We start from the raw sequence: 19,339 nt of genomic DNA, 5'->3' as shown, positions 1-19,339 counted from the left end.
AGAACGAACTATTGCGAGCTCAAGCACGCTCGCAAATGGCGCGGCATTTAACGCGAATGCTGCCACTAACCACGCGCAGCCATTTTCAACATCTACAGCTACAGTGCCTACCTTCCCGCGTCTGCCAGGACTGCAGACGCCGCAGCAGTTGTTTGTGAGCAGCAGCAACACCGTGCAGCCGCCGGCATTGAAGCCGTCCTCTAGCGGCCTAGACCCGATCTTCTTGGAGAAGTCGGATAGTCTTGTAAGAGCAGAAGGTCAGCTGAAGCGTCAGCGCATCGAGCGCGACCTGCAGGCTCAATTCGAGCAGCGCAAGCACACTGCGCGTGACAAAGATCAAGGCGCTGATGCTCCTTCGATGTTGAACGTCGAATCGATATACATGGGATCTCTTGGGCGTGAGACTCACGTCTCGGGCTTGAAGCCAGTCGAGAAAGCTGGCAGCGACACGTCGTTCGACGAGAACGACTACTATTCAAGCCAAGTCCAAAGTGACTGGTCCTCTCCTGACAGTGCAAGTAAGGGTTCTGACCGCGGGGTAGGCGCCTCATTCATGGCGGACTACGACGGCTCAAACCCGTCCTTCTCTACCAAAGCCGCTGGAAAGCAACCTGCCATGGCTCGTGACGCGCTCTCGCAGAGCTCAAAGGATCGACCTCATGTCTATGCCACGCGACCAGAGCCCGCATACGAAGTCGAAGACGACGAGGATGACGATGAGTATGAGCCTCCAGATCCTGCTGCCTTTGGCGGCTATGGTGACGATATCGGCGGTCCAGAAGAAGGACAAATCACGCCCGAGGATGATGACGAGGACTATGAGCCCGGCGAGATCACCCAGGAAAGCAAGGTGCCCACACCATACTATCAGCAGCCTACGCAACCAGTGCCGGTCATTCGAAATCACCTGACGCATATTGCTGCCCCGCAACCAAATCGCGTGTCTCCGCTTGCGACCGCGAAGGGACCAAATCTTGAGCTCGAGCTCGTCAATGGCCGCCCAGAAATGGTCAAGCCTCGTCATGTTGGCCCATCGCGTGTGAGCACCGCATCGCCAGCTAATGGAGCCGGCGTGAATGGCAAGAAGAAGCGAAATAAGAAGCGCAAGAGAGACAACCAGCCGGAGCCAGCTGCGCGTAATAAGCGGAAGAGGGACAAGCAGAACGGCACGCAGGACGCAGCATACCAGCAAGTACCTCACATCAAGGACGAGCCAATCTCGCCGCCTCCGTTCGATGCAACAATAGCAGAGGCACCGCAGTACGCACAACGGCCCGCGCACTATAGACCGGTCGAGATTGATTTAGCCACTCCTACATATGCTCCACAACATGTGCAGTATGTGCAAGAGGCGCCTCGCCCATCTGGCCTTGGCTATGGGTATGCTCCGCCAACATCTCCGGCAGTGGCCAGGATTGCTTCACCCGGTGGCTATCGACCCGCGCAAAAAGACAATCAGGACCTTAGACGTGTTGCCAGCCTGCACCATGCTCGGCGTCCTGCTTCTCCAGGTCCTCGAGCATACTCACCTGCTCCGCAGCGTACCATTCCTGCATCTTATGCCGATCCGCGCATGACAGCGCCGCCACCAGAGACACAGCAAGTTCGATACTACGAGCAGCCAGGAGAAGCTGTGGCTTATGTGCGCGAGCGATCACCTCCAAGATTGCAAGAGTACCACGATCCATACAGTGCCCGAGCGCTGAGTCCAGTTTCGATGCCACCACCTGCAGCTTTGCCACGTCGCATCGTGGTCGATCAGTACGGGAATCGATACTACGCAGCAGACCCCGAGCCAGGGCCATCCGGTGCCCCTGTTGATCGCCGAGCGCCAGAGCCTGGTTATGAACGGGCTCCCAGTCGCATGGCTAGAGCATACGGATCAAGTAACCAGGCGGCTATATATGAGCAAGCGGATGCTAGGATGGCTCCGCCGCCACCTCGTAGACAGTACCCAGACGAGCAGACAGTCAGATACGTTGACGCTAATGGCTATCCTGTTCAGCAGTATGGCACACGTGCTGAAGTCCGGTATATGGAAGCGCCTACATCTCCACTCTATCAAGCAGCACCGACATCTCGATACGACATGGCTCCTCCACCAGCTCCACCAGCCCGTGAGCAGACGTCCCCGGTCTATGCTCCGCCAGCCCGTAGCTACAGTGTTCGCCCAGAGGCGCCACCAGCGCAGCAAGCTTACGACAGGCAAGCTAGCGTTGCGCCTGTACAGTACATCCGTCAAGAGGCCCCACCTCCTACTCGCGCCATGAGCGCAATGCCAGGCTACGAGCAAGCGCGCACATCGAGCTACGCGCCTGCACTACAAGCTGTGCAATATGTTGACCAGTATGGTCGGCCTATCTACCCGAGTGAGGTACGACAGGCTCCAGCTCCCGAGTATAGATAGCAGTAATCGGCAGCTTTCTTTTGTTGGAATATGGAATTTGAGCGTGGCGAGGCTTGCAAAGTGGAAACAAATGGTCGGCAACTTGGCATGGTGGAGCTTTGATTGGATTAGCTGGGCATCTTGTGGTTCTGTATGGAATTGTAGTGCGTATCTGGCAGGAGCAGGGCAGCCATGTTCGAAAGACATAGTCGTTGAAAGCTGTTCGCATGACATTATTGGAGCTATCATGCAATACTTATCTTACACCTGCCCAGAACCAAGTGCTGCATACAGTGTAGCCTCGCATCATGAAAATTACGAATGCAGTGGGCGTGCAAAGGAACGAGTATACATAGCTATGGGGTTATTTGCGGACATATGCTCGGACCATACGGTCAGAGTCTAGACGCCAGCGCCAGTGCACGCTCGGCGTATCACGTACTGCACATGCCTCGGAGTGCGCTCCCGCAAAGCTCTCGAATCTCGACGAAGCTGTACACAGAAACGGTGTGGCAGAGATCGGCATATGGTATGTCATGGCATATACAGTAGATACAGGAGAAAGGTGCATTCGATACCGGCGCCACCTGTTACATCCCCGATCGAGATACTTGCATGCGAGCCTCAGGCCTTTGAAGTTTGCCCCCAGCTTGATTCTCCAAGCTTCAGGCTCCTTGGCTCCTTGTTACTTGTTGATCACGTGCGGGCAACGGTACTCCTCTTCTCTGCTTCCTTCACACAACTCGCCGACACCACACCTCGACTGCCCACCATCACCAACGACTATGGATGCTCTCTCTTGAAGGGACAGCAGCGTTTCGCGTATTTGTTTCTTGCCGTCCTCACTTCGTTCGTGGATTCCCTTCTTCCCGTCCCGTCTGTCTTAGCTATACCATTTTCAACGCCTCGACATTGCTCCCCCAGAGCCCTAGCCCTGCCCAGCCTATCGCTCACACTTCCCCCTTCGCCCCGACACCGACCCCGACACCGCCGCATGAGCCTTGAGCATGCATAAGATCTCCAACTTCACAGGCCATGCGAGAAATGGTTGGGAGAAGGCCATGACGCCGATGGCATTCGGCAGACACCAAGAGCCCGGGCTCAACCCGCCCAACAGGCGGCCTGCCGGAGCAGCCATGTCCCCCAACCCAGCTATCAGCGGCCATATGGTCAACCTGAGCTTCAACGTGCCCTTCAACTCGAACCTCCCCGGCCCGGACAAGGACGACATCTTGTACAGCAGCGCCGGAGCATATCAAAAATGGATTCACGCGGAAGACGCCGCTGCAGATATGCCGAACCACGCCTTGCCTGTCCATACGCGTAATGTTGAGAATCTCCGGAGTCTCTGCAAGCAGCTGAGCGAAGGCTCTGGGGAGCGCATCTACGCTACCGTCACGTCGTCCAAGCCGAAGCCCATCCCCGGCATGCAGCGTGGACCACTGACTGCATTGGTCACAAATGTGTGCATATCGGGCGACGCGGAAGTCGTGCACAAGATGCGGGCAAAGGTTTTGAATGAGACACCCATTACACTGGTGAGAATATTGAGATTGTATACTTTATCTGTGCGGCTGACATCTCCCACAGCGATGCGAGACCATCGATATCGACCGCGAGACTGTCTTCCCAAAGAACCAGGATGGTGCCAGACTTGATATCCTGGAGCATATGGACGAGATTGCCAACCAGACCAAAGCCGACATATTCCTTCTCGAGTCCAAAGCCAAGCGGAAGGACTCGGACTCGGTCAGCTTTACCGGAGGCATGGAAAAGAGTATGGACAACAGACTTCGTATACATGTCTATGGCGACTGCGAAAGCTCTGAGAATGCGAAAACCAGACTTCTAATCATGATCGACCAAATACTTCAGCGCCAGGTCGATACCATCCGACTTGAGCTTTCTTTGCACAATCTGATCAGTGGCCGACACAGGAGGAACATCAAGCTGATTGAGTCGGCAACGGGCACAGCCATATACTTCCCTCCCATGTTCCCGACCGTGTTCGGTTACACGCCACCTGGTTCAGTGCCGCTGCGAAGTAGAGACGACATCATCATCACTGGCGAAAACATGGATAGCATTCTGCAGGCTAAGAAGAGGCTTCACGACCTCGTGATGGGTACAAAGACCTTTGTGAAAGATGTGCAGATTACAACCAGCAAGGTGGACTATATTCTGCTCGAGAGACTGGACAAGATTCGCAGGATCATCGAGGCCAATGGCTCTTACGTCCTACTGCCACCACTTGGAAACCACAGCGGAATTCTACGCGTTCAAGCCACCGACATCCTCAATGTCGAACGGACTGTCAGAGAGATCATGGGCCTGGCTGGTCAATTCTACAGCGCATCTTGGTGGGTGACGCATCCAGACCCATCTCAACGACAGCCAACGCCCTCCGACATCCGTGCCATGCTCCCAGACATATGTATCAACTCAGGCGCTGAGATCACGTTCGAAAAGCTGAACTTCCACATCAACGGTAGCGATGATTCGGTCAAAGCGGCCATGTCTATCATCAACACTTTACCCTTCGTGAAGAAGGCGCAATCCACCTTGCGTGTAAAGGTCGAACTGGCCAATGAGCACAAAGAATTCGTGAGCGGAAAGAAGAATGGCAAGATCAATAAAATCATGAGCCAGAGCAATGTTCAGATTGTCTTTGACGGGTTCAACGAGTACAACTTCTACATTGACGTCCGCGGGGCACAGTATGAAGCGACAAAGAACGGACTGGACCTTGTCGAGCTTGAGATGCCGGCTTCCATCTCCTTCCACGTCCCTGATCAATATCACAAGCGGATCATTGGTATTGGTGGGCAGCATATTCAGCGCATTATGAAGAAGTACTCGGTCTTCGTCAAATTCAGCAACGCCATGGATCGGGGCGGAATCGGCAAAGATGACGATGATATCAAGGTCGACAACGTGATTTGTCGAACGCCGGCTAGAAACGCCGACAATCTCGAGCTTGTCAAGCAAGAGATCATGGACATGGTTGAAAAGGTCGATGCCGAGTTTGTCTCTGAGCACGTGCCCGTTGATCGCCTCTACCATCGCGAGCTGATTGCTCGAATGCCAGAGATTGAAGATCTTGAGAAGAAATGGAATTGCAAGATCACGTTCCCTGGTACTGAACAAGCCAGCGATATTATCACAGTCTCTGGACCTGAGTATCAGGTGCCTCAGGCTGTTGACGAATTTTTGGTCAGTATCTCGCTACCCTTGAACGCGTCAGAAATTAATCTCTTGATCAGGGCATGGTACCGGAAACCCACGAAATCGAATTCCCGTCGTCTGAAAGCCTACGAAACTTCCTTACTTCGCCTGAATTCCGCAAGGACACCGCCCAAAAGCTCAAGGATCAGTATGTGGTCGAGGTCACGGCCAATGAGCCGAAGAAAGAGAAGCAAGGCGAGGACGAGGTCACTGTGGAAAGACTGGTCCTCAGCTACACTCGCAACAATGCTGGTGGGCTCAAGGATGCTATTGACTTCCTGCTGCTGCCATTTATCTCGCGCGGCCTAGACCAGAATGTGGTCAAAGGCGCAATTCCTCGCCCGAAGTCTGACTCTTTCGAAGACAATATGCTCTACTTCGAGTCTAAACTTCTGCAGCGTGCCGAGCCTCCAGTGTCAACTGAGTCACCCACCCGCGCGACATTTGGAGGGGATGAGAGCACGACACGTTCCATCTTCGACAAGCTCAGGAAACCGGGCAGCATGTCTTCCTTTACCTCCTTCATCGAGCGCCGCAGAAAGACTGGCTCTAACTCGCCTGCATCCATGTTCATGCAGGCATCAAACAATGCCTCCAGGGCATCTCTAGTCAGCATGGAATCGCGTGACTCGGGCTACCGCAACCCCTGGAACGATTCTGGCATCGATCTGGAGCATGACCAACAGAATGGCCATGGTCACGCTAACAGCTGGGGCTCGTTCGGCGGCGGCTCACGCCCGAACACGTCCTCGAACTCACTTTCTGGGCCGTTCGAGAACAAGTTCCCTTTTGGTGCTAATGGTAACGCTTCTACGAGTTCTCTTAACACTCCAATGATACCCGGTCTGGGTATGGTCAACAGCAGCGGTACCTCGGTGGGCCCCTCAGGAACCAACGGCGACGTGACTCCCAAGTACGACGCCCGTGCCGACGGCGGCATGGGTGGCGGAAAGGGCTCTCTTACGCCGGCTGAAGGTGCCAGGAACCCCCCGACCTCCCGCTCAGTGACCAGTGCCCCACAGACTACCATTACTTCTGCTGCTGCGAGTACAACTTCTGGATACCCGGCCTCAGGGCCTCCGCGTTGATTTTACATTGTTACGAATTTGGGAAAAGAATAAGGTGGAGTGATTGTTACTGTGCGGAATTTTGGTGTTTCACGCTGTTGTCGTTGTTTGTCGCCTCTTTTTACATTTTTCGATCAATACCGGAAATACCCCATGTGCGACTCTAAGTAAGGGAGAAAGAGAAAGCAATGATTCGTGTGTTCTGCGTGGATGCTGCTGCTACTGCTTGTTGTGTACACGGATGAAATGTTCGATCGGGATGGAGATCGGGAGATATACCACTTTGCGATGCTTTTGCTAGGGACGGAGGGAGTGGTGTCGTGCTGTTCTGTTCTGTTCGATTCTGGTATCAGAGAGGTGGCGTGGCCTTCTTGACTGGATGGCTTTAGCCTCCACTCGCATTCTTTGAACTGAGAGGGATGATGAACGGCCAGTCTTGGTGGCAAGGAGGCTTCGGTGTGTGCTCTCTCCTCTATAGACGGACAGAGACATTCCAGGACACTCTCTTATTTGATGACATACAGTGGATAGACGGAACGTATCTTTACCTTGAACACCCTGTGCGACACCATTTCTCCCGATTTTATAAAATTCCATACCATGTTTCTCTACCCTGACAAAGCCTCTTCAAACATCCTCTCGTTATGCTGCACGACCTTTTCCGCGGACCCGCGAGTTCGATACTCTCTCAAAGCATCAACCTCCTGGGGTGTACCATCCCAATCGAGCGCGCTCCGATGAAGACTGCTGTGAGGAATTGGTAGGAGGAGCTAAAAGGGTGTAGTTGGAGGAAAAGATTTCTGAGATGGCGACCAGGGCTTTTTGAATCTCGTGGTCATGTTACTGCTGCTGTAAGGTTTGGGTGCTGAGGAAAATCGTTGGGACTGATTTGGTGCAGGTGGGATGCTGATGCTATTGTTGCTGACTTGGAAGGAGAGCATTTGCAGTACTTATCCTCATTCTACCAACGCTGTACGACATCAGTCTTGTACACGGTTTAGAATAATGAAGATAGCAGGCGCGACAGACAAACTTCCTTCAGCCTCGCGTATCTAAATCTCCGGTCTCTGTAAATCCGGTGTCACGCGTCGCTTCCCATGCCATTGGGAATTGTGGCTTGCCAGGAAAGTAGAGTCGGTGTCATTGCAGCTCTGGCGATGTATATTTGTACAGACTCGACGAACCTCTAGAGAGCGATTTGGGGGCCCTCATACACCATCCCATGCATGCCAGCAGTTCACGCTATGCTGTAGCTGTACAACCCATTCCCCATACACTAGTAACACAAGACCATTCATCCTTTACTGGACGATCTCACCAGGATCGACAAGCTGCGGCTTCCACACTTTTTGAATCTTGCTAGAACCCTCGACTTCGCTGGGCAGCACGATTTCCGAAGGCGGAGGACTGTAGAGATACCATGATCTTAAAGCGGCTGCTGCTGCCCGAACTCTTCCTTCGTTCAATGAACTGCCGGCACCTTCGCCAAGCTTGTCGTTGCCACTGAACACTCCAACTACGAAGACAGGCGTCCGAGACAGTCGACCAGTTTCTGATATTAAGCGCGCCACGGGTGGCTCAAAGCCTTCGCGGCGGCAAAGGATGGAGAGATCGCGTGTGGGATACTTGAAGTCAAACATCTTGTGTAGTTCAAGATGACGGCTGAGCACATGTGCCTTGTGAAAGGCTTTGGCTGCCTCAGTCCCAGCGTGCAGGTATAGGGCTCCGACTAGAGCGCGGACGAAACTCGCGCTTGCATCTGTCATCGAAACAGGCTCAGTGTCCATGTCTATGTCTTGCGGTTGTAACTCGAGAGTCTTTGGTGGCATGGTGATCTCAACCTCGCCACCCTCAATACCAGCTCCAACGGCATGCTCCATTGCCGGGTCTGAGGCTTGAGAGACTGCGATAGGTGCTCCAGCATATGGTGCCTTGTTATCTGATGGGAACGCTCCAGGTGGTCCTACAGTAATGTCTCCAAATTCATCATCATGGACGATGCGATTGCTCATGCCCCTCTTTTCTTTCAGATATCGACCAGTCCCTCTCAGGCTAGTCTGAAGTTGTCCTTGTAGCACATCCTTCACTCTCTGTTTTCCATCTTCAGCCATAGCATTGCCAGGTGTAAGTCTCTTGAACTGCAGTAATCCCGGATCAACCTCTGGTCCAGGTGCTGCCACTGCTTCCACTCCCCATTCCATTCGCATCGAGTTTAGTGTCGCAGGTCCAACGTAGCCGTACTGTGCTGCAAACAGAATGGACATTGGTATCCGTGGATATTTACAAATGAGCCATTCCGAGGTGTAGTAGCCCAATAGCTCCTGCCCAAGTACAGCTAGGGAAGCATTATTGTAGCCAGGCCTGCGGTCCACCGAGTGATCGATCAGACATCTTGCCACTGTCTGTATGGGGAGTTTCGAGGGTAAGGATAATCTGGCATGGAGCGCAGACAGCTTTGCTGATTGTACAGCTTGTCCATGTGATGGAAAATTGAGAGGTATCCTGGGCGTTTCGTCGCTTTCGAGCTGCAAATCTGGTTCATCGGTACAGAAGGCTTCGGCCTCTTCCTGCGCCTGCTGTGTCGCCGCAGTCGAAGCTTTCCGCCGTTTGGTGATACTTCTCCTTTGCTGTATACATTGTGCTGATGCCTGCTGCTGGTTTCGTTGCAATTCCCGCGTGGGTATGCATTGTCTCGCCTCAGTGGAAAAGGGACATCGTCGCGTGAGCAGGTATAATCGCGGGTTCCTAGGCGGCTGCAATTGGGAAGCCCATCGGTCCAGGCGTATTGATTTCATATGTCACAGCATGCGAGTCGACGGCGATGGGTGGAGCGGCGTTGGGGGGTGGTGATGATACGCTCAATGTCTTGTCTCGTGCCCTTGAACTTTTCCGCGATGAAGCATGTCAGTCGCGCTTGCCAAGAACCTCCGCGGCCTTCATCAACTCGACCTCACTCCACCTGCCACAACACCTCCACCAGCACATATAGTCACCATGAGGACCACACAAATATTACGAGGCGGTGGAGGGAAAATTCCGTGCGTTTGATCTGCTTGAGGAGAGAATTTGAGGCGCAATGGCTGATGTAAACGTTCTCACAGCTACCCCAAGCACGTCTGGTCGCCCGCCGGTGGTTGGTACTCGCAACCCGCAAATTGGAAGCAAAATACCGCGATCATGTTTGGTGTGATCATAGGGATCTCTGTCATGGTGGGCAATTTGAGCGCAGAGAGGGAGCACAGGTGGACAATGCCAAGGGTACGCGACTGCCGCTGGCAACGCTTCGCGAAAGCAGTGTAGAGGAACACGCGGCTAACGTGAATTGCAGCCTGACCGATTCGTCCCATCGCGATACTGGAGCAGGCAAATCCGAGAATATGAGAAGGAGCAGAGGGAGAAAGGCACTCCGGGTTACTAGATAGGAGCAAGTCAAGATGCAGCACCGGCGTTTATGGGAGGAATGAGATACCGAGAAGAAGGCTACACTGTATATATGCTACATCCAGGCCGCGAAATGAAGCTCATATGTCAAATGGAATCATCACAATGTCTTGAGTCGTTCTAAAGTCCTGGTGCAAGAATCTGGCCAATCAGGGATAATAGAAAGGTCGTGTGAGCTGGAGAACGAGGCATTATAACGAGTGCACAGCAAATATTATGACTATGATGAGCCTTGATATGTTTTTTTGAGGTGAGAGAAGTATGCTTCGAGTAAGTAGAACATCCAGTGTGCCGACGAATTCCTGTCACCAATTGACCGGCCCCACAGTGACCTGCTCTCTTTCCTGCCTCTCCTTGATCCTATCCTTCTTCTCCTCTGCACGTTCAGCTGCACGCTTTCTCTGGCTCATACGATCAAATCTGCCACGTGCACCATGATTGATTTTGGTGATGAAGTCTGCAGCCCGTCCCCTTTTGATCGACCCATACTCCAGCTTCTCGTCCTTAGAGCGGAACTTGTTGAGGAAGTCAATCTGTGCATTAGAAGCGATAGTCTTCCTCCAGTACGCCGTCTTGCTGATGAACTCGAAAGGAAATGTCTCCGATGCCGCAGTATCGGCGGCATGCACTGCGTCTTCGAAGGTGATTGCTGTGGCAATCTGTTTGGGACGTGCGTAGGGTGATTTGGAGCCCATCGGTAGCTTCCGTGTCAGAGTGACGACGTACGTCTCTTCATCTTCGCCCTTCTGAATCCTGATGAGCTCACCGTTTCTGTTGGACAGGACGTAGCGGTTATCATCAATCTGCACCCAGCTGTAAGGCGAGATTTTGCGGATGTGTCTGTCGCCAACGTCGTCTTTGATCAGATCGGTAACATTGTCGTAGTCTGTGAAGGTGACATTGCCTGTGTATGGGCGACTCTGAGCACCAAAGACTGTAGCATCCATCGCGCTCTTCTCTCTCATTGCTTCTCTCTCCTTCTTTTCCTTTCGCGACGTCATCTCTGTAACTCCAGCATCGTCAACTAACTCGTCAGGATCAAGACCGAAGAGCGTCGGCGTGGTAACGATGCCGGTCTCTAGCGAGGCCACCATGTCGATGACATGACAATTGGTCTTGCCAGAGTGTAGACGCAGACCTCGACCTATCATTTGGACAAGCAGGTTTCGAGACTGTGTGGGGCGAGCAAGGAGAACGCAGTCGACATTGGGGATATCTGTACCCTCCGTATAGATGCCACAATTGACGAGCACCGGAAACTCCTCACGCTTGAAAGCTTCCAGCCTTGCCGCTCGGGTTTTCTTATCTGTATCGCTGGTTACGAAATATGCGTCAACTCCTTGAGCTCGAAACTCGGCGGTCAAGGCTTCAACATGGTCGAGGTCAACACAGAATACAAGTGTCGAGCGTCTTGCCTCTCCAGCCTTCGCTCTCCACGCAGCGACTGTGAGACTGTTGATTTCGGCCGTGTTCACAGCCTTGGACAGGGATGCTGCCTGGAAGTCGCCACTCTGGGTCTTGACTTTGCTGAGGTTTGCATGAGTTTTGACAGTTGTGAAGGCAATGTTGGAGAGCCACCCTTCCTGTATCATCTCCAGGTAGTCTTTGTGGTAGACAATCTCATCGTACGCTTCGCCAAGCCTGATTCCATCGTGTCGCGTGAAGGTGGCAGTCACGCCTACGAGGCTGGTGGAACCCCGTTGCCCGTTTTTGGACAATTTGAAATGCTGCAAAACGTCTAGGTAGCGCTGTGACACAGAGTGATGCGCTTCGTCGATAAGCAATAGTTTGAAACGATCGGGGTCGTAGCGTAAGAGACGGTCCTTGGACGTTATACTCTGAACAGACGCAACAGTGATATCTGCAAGACCGGAAGCATGGATTTGGCCCATTTCGACCTCGACACTCTTGTCAGGGTAGAGCATGCTGCAGTGGCTTGCTGCCTGCTCAACCAGTTCGCGCCGATGAGCAAGAATAAGAGTCTGTGTGGCATCTGCGTTCGGATTGGGGAAGCGGTCTATCAAATGGCTGAACACGACCTACGATGGTCAGTCTCGTGCAGGCCGAGTGAACAGATGTTGCATACTGTTTTCCCACCCCCTGTTGGCAGACTGAGTCCGAGCCTTTGCTTGCCATCATTCCTGGCGTTCAAAATTGCTTGAATGCTGTCTTCTTGATAGGACCTCAGCTCACGCCTTGTCGACTCGATAGCCCGGTGCCATTTCGGTGCCGCATGGAAATAACGGGAGGTCGTGAAGTGTGCAGCCGGCGTTGAGTAGAATTGCCTGTGCAATGTTTCTCTGATGTTCACATCTCTGCAGGCGCATCGAGCTCGCTGCATCGGGCTCCGGGATGATGGCGAAAGAGCTGGTAAACAGCGGAATGAGATGGTCTCGCGTTCGGAAGTCGTATGGCGTATCACATGATGGGGCCAAGACAGCACAGCATGGCATGGGTCCTCGGCTGGAAGGCGAAAAGCTCCACCGACCAGGTTCCCCCCCCATCCACCCATCCAGCGGAGCGGCGCGCATCCGCATCTCTCTCGTCGAAGACCGCGGCTGCGGGAGCAGGCTGTCATCCAATTCTACTCCACGCGACATGGTCTTGTTTGCTCAGTCTATGAGCACGAGACCCGAGCATCCTACCATGCTGAAGCCCGAGTCTGTGCCACGCTGTCTGTCTGCATTGCCTCTGCGCTGAGCGGCAAGCCTCATCAACGCAGATACAGCGAGTCGCGGCGCCGTCGTTGCCATATACCACGCTGGCGTGAGTTTGAGGAGTTGTGAGGAGTCGACCAGCATACGGCTGCGGCATGGCGGACTCTGTGGGTATGTGCTGCGACGCCTTCGCCTCTGCTCCGTCACCAGAGCATGCACACGTTCGGCAGCCATCTAACGCCCGTCATGACAGATCGAGTCTTCGGACATGCTTTGAACACCGTCAACAAGATCCGACCGGGCTCGCAGAAGCCGCCGTCATCCGACCGCCTCTCGCTCTATGGTTTGTATAAACAGTCTATGGAAGGCGATGTTGTCCTTATCGCAGACCGACCCTCCTCGCCTCAGCCCAATCAATCCTCAGAATCTGTGAAGAAAGAGCAGGAGAAATGGGACGCATGGAAAGCCAACGAAGGGTTAGGCCGAACGGAGGCAAAGCGGCGATATATCGAGAAGCTGATCGAGACGATGCACAAGTATGCTTCCACCACTCCAGAAGCGAGAGAATTGGTCGAGGAGCTTGAATTCGTGTGGGACCAGATCAAGAGCAATTCGCAGCATTCGAGCTCCGAGCACTCATCACCACTGCAAACCATTGAGCGAAGGGACTACATGAATTCTGGGAGTTCAGGCGGCAATGGCGGAGTTAGTTCTGGTGCTGCAGCAATGGAGGGCAGTGGGCGTAATGGTGCCCTCAAGGTCCTGGCACCTTTGTCACAAGCTGATGAAGACGAGCAAGCCGAAGAAGACCGCGAGGAATTCGTTGATGCTCCAGTATCCCAGATCGATGAAGCAGACCTTCAGGAACCTTCAGAACCTGGTGGTGACATTCTACCAGGGAACCGCTTCGTACCGCCGCAGCGCCCACCACCACCCTCTCCCGCTGATACACGCTGGCGGAAACGCATCGAATCGTCTCTGATCAAGATGACCACTGAGGTTGCTGCGTTGCGAGAACAATTGGAATCGCGCAGGCTTCTGAACTACCGACGACGACATAGCTGGTGGGGGTGGATTTTGAGGCTAGGTTGGTGGGCTACGCAGTTGGTCGTGGCAGATGCAGTGATCCTGTGGGTGGTTATCCTTTACTTACGACGTAAAGACGATCGAAGATTAGAGACTGCCATCAGGGTTCTGCTCGGAGACGCTGTAGCACAAGTGCAGAACCTCAGCACGAGCGCGAAGATGCCCACCTTGCCTCGTATTACAGCACGAGGTCGCTCGCCGAAGCCTAAGAGCTGAAGTTGGGCTGTCGAGCACATGGACAGAGCGATGCTGCCTCGAGAGAGAACATCACTCACTCTGCTAATGCTGTACAGCACTCCCGTGCTCTCCCGCGGTTCTGGAGTGATGGCTCTACATTACTCCGCGCAATCGATCTGAATGCAAAAGTCATAGGCTACCTCCGGGTCAGCAAGGTCATCGACACCAGCGGCCACAATGCCGGCACAAGTTTGCGAGACATACCCAGAAACGTCTTTTTGGATCGTCGCCTCTTGTGACCAGTTCCAAGGTCAAAATGCCGGGGACACACACGAGTCGATCGAATGCTCAGCAGCTGCATCGGCAACTCAATGCGCATATCGAAATCGCACTCAAATAGCTTTCCAAAGATCACTGGTCTCGAGCGAAGTCGAAAGCAGGACTTTTGAAGAGGATCAAAGGCATGGCATCACCTGTCGCTCTCATAACTGACGGAGCTTCTGGAATCGATGTCGCTGTAGCTGAGCATCTCATCCAATTTCACGAATATAAGGTGGCAATCTCCGACATTTTCAAATCACGAGTGCAGGAGCAGATTACTGCGCTGGGTACAGATCTATGTCTAGGAATTTGCTTCGATGTTGCAGATTACAGTGCCCTTGCCAAGGCGTTTATCCGGTGCTACGAACGGGGTGGAAATCGCATAGCTCTTGTCTACCTCAACGCTGGCATAGGCGATACTGACAGCCTTTACAATGATCTTCATATTGTTTCAAACGCTGGTCTTCCAGCGCCTGTCGACCTCAGAGTAATGGATGTCAATCTACACGCAGTAATCAACGCCATCAACCCAGGCAGATATTTCATCCTAGAAGAGAACGAAAGAAGAAGCGGCGAGATCGCTGTGACCTCAAGCGTACTCGGACTATATCCCAATCACTCCATATCTCCATACACGGCTTCGAAGCATGCGCTAGTCGGACTTGTGCGTGCGCTGGCGCCTGTTAACGCAAAGGACAATATCAGTATCAATGCCATCTTGTCCACAATGATTGATACAAACTTGATGCCAGAGGCAATCCGCCCTTTGTGGAGAAGGGACCATTTAACATCACTCAGTACAGCATTAAAAGCCTTCGACGCGATCCTTGCTGACGCGAAAATGACCGGCAGGGTCGTGGAACTTGTATTGGACGAGGTCATAATGAATCCACTAGCAGAGTATACCCGACCGAATATCAGATGGACGTGTGAGCAAGACTGTTCGTGGAAATCTGAAATGGGGCCAATCAGGCCATGGACACCAGGTCAAAATGCCGAGTCCGAATGTCATGAGTCCAGAGGACAACTCAGATGAGAACAAAGTCTAGCGGGAACCAGAAATTCGTCAATTGTACCAATTCATACCAAGGCTCTTTTGCCTACATGTACACTACCATTTAAATTCCTCTCTGTGCTGGAGCTATGTCAGCGCATTGTGACGAAAGTAGCAGCCGCTGCGTCGGCATTTATATGTACAACTCAAGATCTTGAGGTCAAGGATGTCTTCCAAAGTATGCCTTTGAAACATTGTTGACGCGCATCTGGGGAGTCATTCACACCTATCGTCTGGAATTCGTGAGCTTGAGGAGTGCAATGAGGGTGACAGGATTTGCATCCTCCATATTCCACGTCAAGCTTTTCACTTCTTACATGTATAACAGTCAATGGGATCCGTTAATGCCGATAGCTGTGCTCTTCTTGGCCTCGAATTCTTTCCTGTAGAGTGCTTCCATCTCACGTCTCACGGCGACCGCCTGATTCTTTTCGCTGTACTCCACATCGTTCCAGCTCAGGCCTTGGCCTTGTTTTATGTCACGCTTCAGAGTTATTCCATGGGCTAAGCCGATTGGGAGACCTTCGATGGCCATAGATGCATGTGCTGGCATCAACTTGCCATAGACCATGAATCCACCTTCGCCGTCAAGCTTCTCGCCTGCTTTGAGATCACGTTTCGCCGTTGCAACAACATCGCCCGCCCATGTCTTTGTCTGACCAGTCGGCTCACCGCGGCACATGATTGTAGCTATCGAGACACCAAGCTCTAGTCCGATGAGATGGTAGGGCTTGAATTGGGCGGCATACTTGTCTTCATCAGTCCAGGCTGCTTAAGAGTGCCCGAGATGCTTACCTTGCCAGTGCTATCAGTCTCTAGGCCGTATTGCTTAAAGCAATCTTTCTGATAGTCTCCGGGTGCCTCTATTACCACGTAAACACCCCAGCGCAAATCATTGAAAACAGGTCGCCCATCAAGCTCCAGGCAGGATACCACTTCTACAGTGCCTTTCTTGTCCAATAGGCCACCATCCGACTTCGGCCTGAGGGATCGAGGCAAATCATGCCGTCCGCATGGTGGAAACAGGAGACCATTATCCGGCGGAGTCAGCTCGCATCCGTTTGCTACGGCAGCCATTTCCAACGCTGATTTGGTGCCATCTAAGAAAGAGTTGAACATTTGCGGATTCATGTCTTTGGTCTGCTCTGGGCTAAGACCATAGTGATTCCAAATTGTATCCGGAGTAGAACAATGATATTCTGGAAGATGTTTCGTACCCTTACCGGCGCAGACTACATCGAAGCCTGCAGTGCGTGCCCAGTCTACGAGCTCGGCGATGAGAGCGGGCTGGTCGCCATACGCCATGGAGTAAATGATGCCTGCCTCGCGCGCTTTCTGTGCTAGCAACGGACCGGCGAGCACATCAGCCTCAACATTGATCATGACGATATGCTTCTTATGCTCGCAGCAGAGCAGGGCATGCCGGATTCCAGCAGCTGGACTGCCCGTAATCTCAAGAACCACATCGATGCCAGGCGATGCAATCATGGCCGCTGAGTCTTGGGTGATGGCAACTTTTCCAGATTTGATACCTTCTTCTATCGATATCGATGCCGTTGCATCATATCGTTCTTTTGGATAACCAGTCCGTTCCAAAGCTGCGACTGCTCGCTCTGCCGAGAGATCCGCAATTGCAGCTAGCCGCATGCCTGGAGTACGATGGGATTGAGATATACTTTGATATCATCCTTAGCGGAATATAGCCTGGCTACATTGCTCTCACACTTACAACATCGAACCAAATTTTCCGGCCCCGATCAATCCGACTTGAATTGGTGTCCCTTGAGCTTCGCGCTCAGCGAGCTTAGTGGAGAGGCTGGTCATCTTGGTTGCTCGTGAAGTGATATCAAATTCGACTTGACATGTAGAGAACGAGGCTGTTCTTAGCAAAACCTTGGGCAAACAGTGGCGATGCTGATATAAGGCACAACCGCAGCCTTTCCCACGAATGCGCACGACCCCGCAAGCGAGCTCGGGCACTTTAGGCGAGCCTCGTCTCGAGCATGCTCCTGGTGCCTCGAGGCGGTGTTCCGGCGAACTCGAGGTATTTCATGAGTGCAGCTTTTCCCGAAAGCGATGTTGTGGTCTCTCGGTGGGTATAGATGGCAGAAAGAGAGTCGTCAGATCGGTCTGCATTTCGTCTACCAGGGGCAGCTCGCATAGACTTTGCCCTCACAGCTACAGCGTCTGAGCACATCGGAGTGAAAGTTAGCGTCCGGAGCCCTGGAAGGTGCATAATATAGGCACTTCCGGCACCGCTAATTGCAGTGTTCTACACCAAATCGAGGTGTTAGCGCCGCGGCTAAGCATGGTGCCCATGGGAAGGCTTGGCTATCAATTCCTCCGACTGGAGGGCTTAGAAATCACGTGTAGGCACTATCCAGGGTATAAAGAGACCATCTTTCAGTAGATTCAATGATATATCATTTTATGAGCCTTTTGCAATGTTGAAGAAAGGAAGAAGGAGTGATTTGGAAGTGAGCTGAAGGTCATTGTGTGATTAGGAGTGGGTCCATGCTGGATCAATGGTATTCGAGTGTGTGATTGCAGAGGAGGCGCGGAGGAGCGGTCGGCGATAAATGGGTGTATTCGGTGGTGTTTGTATGTGTAGACTCCCCTACTGAATAGTCAGCTTCTCTCTCGTTCCTCTACAATGCCGTGTACTCACACCGACGAGTGGCACGCGCAGTATGGCCGCACTAGAGGCTGTTCTAGCGCCATTCGCACTCGTGGTGCGCCGGCTCTTCGCGATCAACGATATGCCAATCTTCCAGAGGTATACCGTCCACCAGACTGGCGCCGTCCAGCTCTGCTTGAAGCCCTCGAACAAGGTGAGGAAGACAGAGCGTAGTTGCGCCTGCTTTCCGACGTTGCTAATAGAAGTCCAACACCTTCAGCATCAGTTATGCCCTCAATCCGTTTACTCAATTCAATACCGGCATTCGATCCAGCTCCATTGCCTTATCGGTCTGGAAGTCCACTGTTGAGGCCGGCTCTGTCGCAGTTGTCGTCGTCGCTATCGCAATCTCGTCGCCCTCACGTTCCTCAGTTCAACAACCCTCTAAACCATCGATTCCACGTCCACCAGCGTGATCGTACGCCATCTGTTCCACCACCTGTTTACGACCGTCCGCCGGAATATGATGAGTCGGAGCTGCAACTTCGAGAGCAGCGCGAGCATGAGCAGCACCTTCTAAGCCAAATACGTCGTCCACAGGTTAAGGTTCTCGACTTGACTGAACAAGAAGATCAATCTTCAGATGATGACTCAACCTCGGTACGGATCAGCCCGCGCACCCGGCGATTCCTATTGGATCGGAATCAAAGCTCCGAAGGCGGGGCGCCAGCTTCTTCCAACACCTCCTTCCAAAGTAATCAGCCATTTCCATCGATACAACACACTGATTTATTGCACCCGACACTGCCTGCTACACCACTTGCAAATCGTCCTTCTGGTCAGTTAACTCTACCGAGCCTTAATTCCCTTCTTTTTGGACCGCCAGGGCCATTGCCAACGTACGAAATCGCGACCCAGCAAACCACCGAACAGCAGGTCTATCGCCGAGCCGTGCTTCCATACAAACTACGCACCACCATCAAACAACTGCACCGAATAGCCAAATGGCCGCTTATTTACATCTCAGAGTGGTCTCGAAGGGCATTGTCGACCATTCATCGCATTGTTCATGAGCCGTTCACCCCTAGGCGCTGCCGAGCCCACCGTGTCGAGTTCGACGATTTCGACTATTCGCGCCCCCTTCCTCGAGAGATTGTCCTCGCATACGCACCTACTCGACGACGCGGCCGCAGGCTCTATACAGACAACCAAGAGCGCCTCATCGTTAATTACATCACTCAGAATACTACAACTCGTCGTATGACTTATCAGGAAGTCAGAGACTCGCTTAGCTTGACTTGCAGTCCT

General features: G+C 52.8%; 8 protein-coding genes across 8 annotated transcripts; 5 read left to right on the top strand and 3 right to left on the bottom strand.

Moving 5' to 3' along the window:
• Positions 1 to 1,454: 1,454 nt before the first annotated feature.
• MYCFIDRAFT_210408 (uncharacterized protein) lies at positions 1,455 to 2,618 on the top strand. Its single transcript, XM_007925304.1, has one exon. It carries the CDS (start codon positions 1,574 to 1,576, stop codon positions 2,405 to 2,407), a length of 834 nt encoding a protein of 277 aa, XP_007923495.1. The 5' UTR covers positions 1,455 to 1,573; the 3' UTR covers positions 2,408 to 2,618.
• A 775-nt stretch (positions 2,619 to 3,393) lies between these two features.
• Positions 3,394 to 7,233, top strand: MYCFIDRAFT_151110 (uncharacterized protein; the record flags this gene model as incomplete). Its single annotated transcript, XM_007925303.1, has 4 exons — positions 3,394 to 3,924; positions 3,977 to 5,599; positions 5,650 to 6,329; positions 6,477 to 7,233. The coding sequence occupies 4 exons, from the start codon at positions 3,394 to 3,396 to the stop codon at positions 6,697 to 6,699; spliced, it is 3,057 nt and encodes a 1,018-aa protein (XP_007923494.1). The 3' UTR covers positions 6,700 to 7,233.
• Positions 7,234 to 7,697: 464 nt separating this feature from the next.
• Positions 7,698 to 9,514, bottom strand: MYCFIDRAFT_210407 (uncharacterized protein). The gene has a single exon (XM_007925302.1). The coding sequence runs from the start codon at positions 9,471 to 9,473 to the stop codon at positions 7,980 to 7,982; it is 1,494 nt and encodes a 497-aa protein (XP_007923493.1). The 5' UTR covers positions 9,474 to 9,514; the 3' UTR covers positions 7,698 to 7,979.
• Positions 9,515 to 9,780: 266 nt separating this feature from the next.
• On the top strand, positions 9,781 to 10,096 carry MYCFIDRAFT_132916 (uncharacterized protein; the record flags this gene model as incomplete). Its single annotated transcript, XM_007925301.1, has 2 exons — positions 9,781 to 9,936; positions 10,007 to 10,096. Coding segments are annotated over 2 exons (246 nt in total), but the record flags the coding sequence as incomplete, so codon positions are not given.
• A 250-nt stretch (positions 10,097 to 10,346) lies between these two features.
• MYCFIDRAFT_52479 (uncharacterized protein) lies at positions 10,347 to 12,473 on the bottom strand. Its single transcript, XM_007924365.1, has 2 exons — positions 12,206 to 12,473; positions 10,347 to 12,158 (listed from the first exon to the last, which is right to left on the bottom strand). The coding sequence occupies exons 1-2, from the start codon at positions 12,458 to 12,460 to the stop codon at positions 10,425 to 10,427; spliced, it is 1,989 nt and encodes a 662-aa protein (XP_007922556.1). The 5' UTR covers positions 12,461 to 12,473; the 3' UTR covers positions 10,347 to 10,424.
• A 555-nt stretch (positions 12,474 to 13,028) lies between these two features.
• Positions 13,029 to 13,967, top strand: MYCFIDRAFT_100229 (uncharacterized protein; the record flags this gene model as incomplete). The annotated part of the gene is made up of 2 exons (XM_007925300.1): positions 13,029 to 13,610; positions 13,698 to 13,967. Coding segments are annotated over 2 exons (852 nt in total), but the record flags the coding sequence as incomplete, so codon positions are not given.
• Positions 13,968 to 14,502: 535 nt separating this feature from the next.
• On the top strand, positions 14,503 to 15,396 carry MYCFIDRAFT_39928 (uncharacterized protein; the record flags this gene model as incomplete). The annotated part of the gene is made up of 1 exon (XM_007924229.1): positions 14,503 to 15,396. One exon carries the CDS (start codon positions 14,503 to 14,505, stop codon positions 15,394 to 15,396), a length of 894 nt encoding a protein of 297 aa, XP_007922420.1.
• Positions 15,397 to 15,424: 28 nt separating this feature from the next.
• MYCFIDRAFT_214107 (uncharacterized protein) lies at positions 15,425 to 16,902 on the bottom strand (the record flags this gene model as incomplete). Its single annotated transcript, XM_007925299.1, has 3 exons — positions 15,425 to 16,162; positions 16,210 to 16,559; positions 16,638 to 16,902. The coding sequence occupies 3 exons, from the start codon at positions 16,900 to 16,902 to the stop codon at positions 15,743 to 15,745; spliced, it is 1,035 nt and encodes a 344-aa protein (XP_007923490.1). The 3' UTR covers positions 15,425 to 15,742.
• Positions 16,903 to 19,339: the final 2,437 nt, after the last annotated feature.

This window comes from Pseudocercospora fijiensis (genome assembly GCF_000340215.1).
Source record: "Pseudocercospora fijiensis CIRAD86 unplaced genomic scaffold MYCFIscaffold_2, whole genome shotgun sequence".
NCBI lineage: Eukaryota > Fungi > Ascomycota > Dothideomycetes > Mycosphaerellales > Mycosphaerellaceae > Pseudocercospora > Pseudocercospora fijiensis.
Note: the sequence above shows the minus strand (reverse complement) of the source record. Positions and strands in the feature narration are given on the sequence as shown.

Bases quoted from the DNA above. Each gene is read 5' to 3' on its own strand.
- MYCFIDRAFT_210408 (XM_007925304.1), top strand. From the start codon at position 1,574: ATGACAGCGCCGCCACCAGAGACACAGCAAGTTCGATACTACGAGCAG.
- MYCFIDRAFT_210407 (XM_007925302.1), bottom strand. From the start codon at position 9,473: ATGAAATCAATACGCCTGGACCGATGGGCTTCCCAATTGCAGCCGCCT.
- MYCFIDRAFT_52479 (XM_007924365.1), bottom strand. From the start codon at position 12,460: ATGCAGCGAGCTCGATGCGCCTGCAGAGATGTGAACATCAGAGAAACA. The intron at 12,159-12,205 runs GTATGCAACATC...TGACCATCGTAG, and splicing joins CAACAGGGGGTGGGAAAACA to GTCGTGTTCAGCCATTTGAT.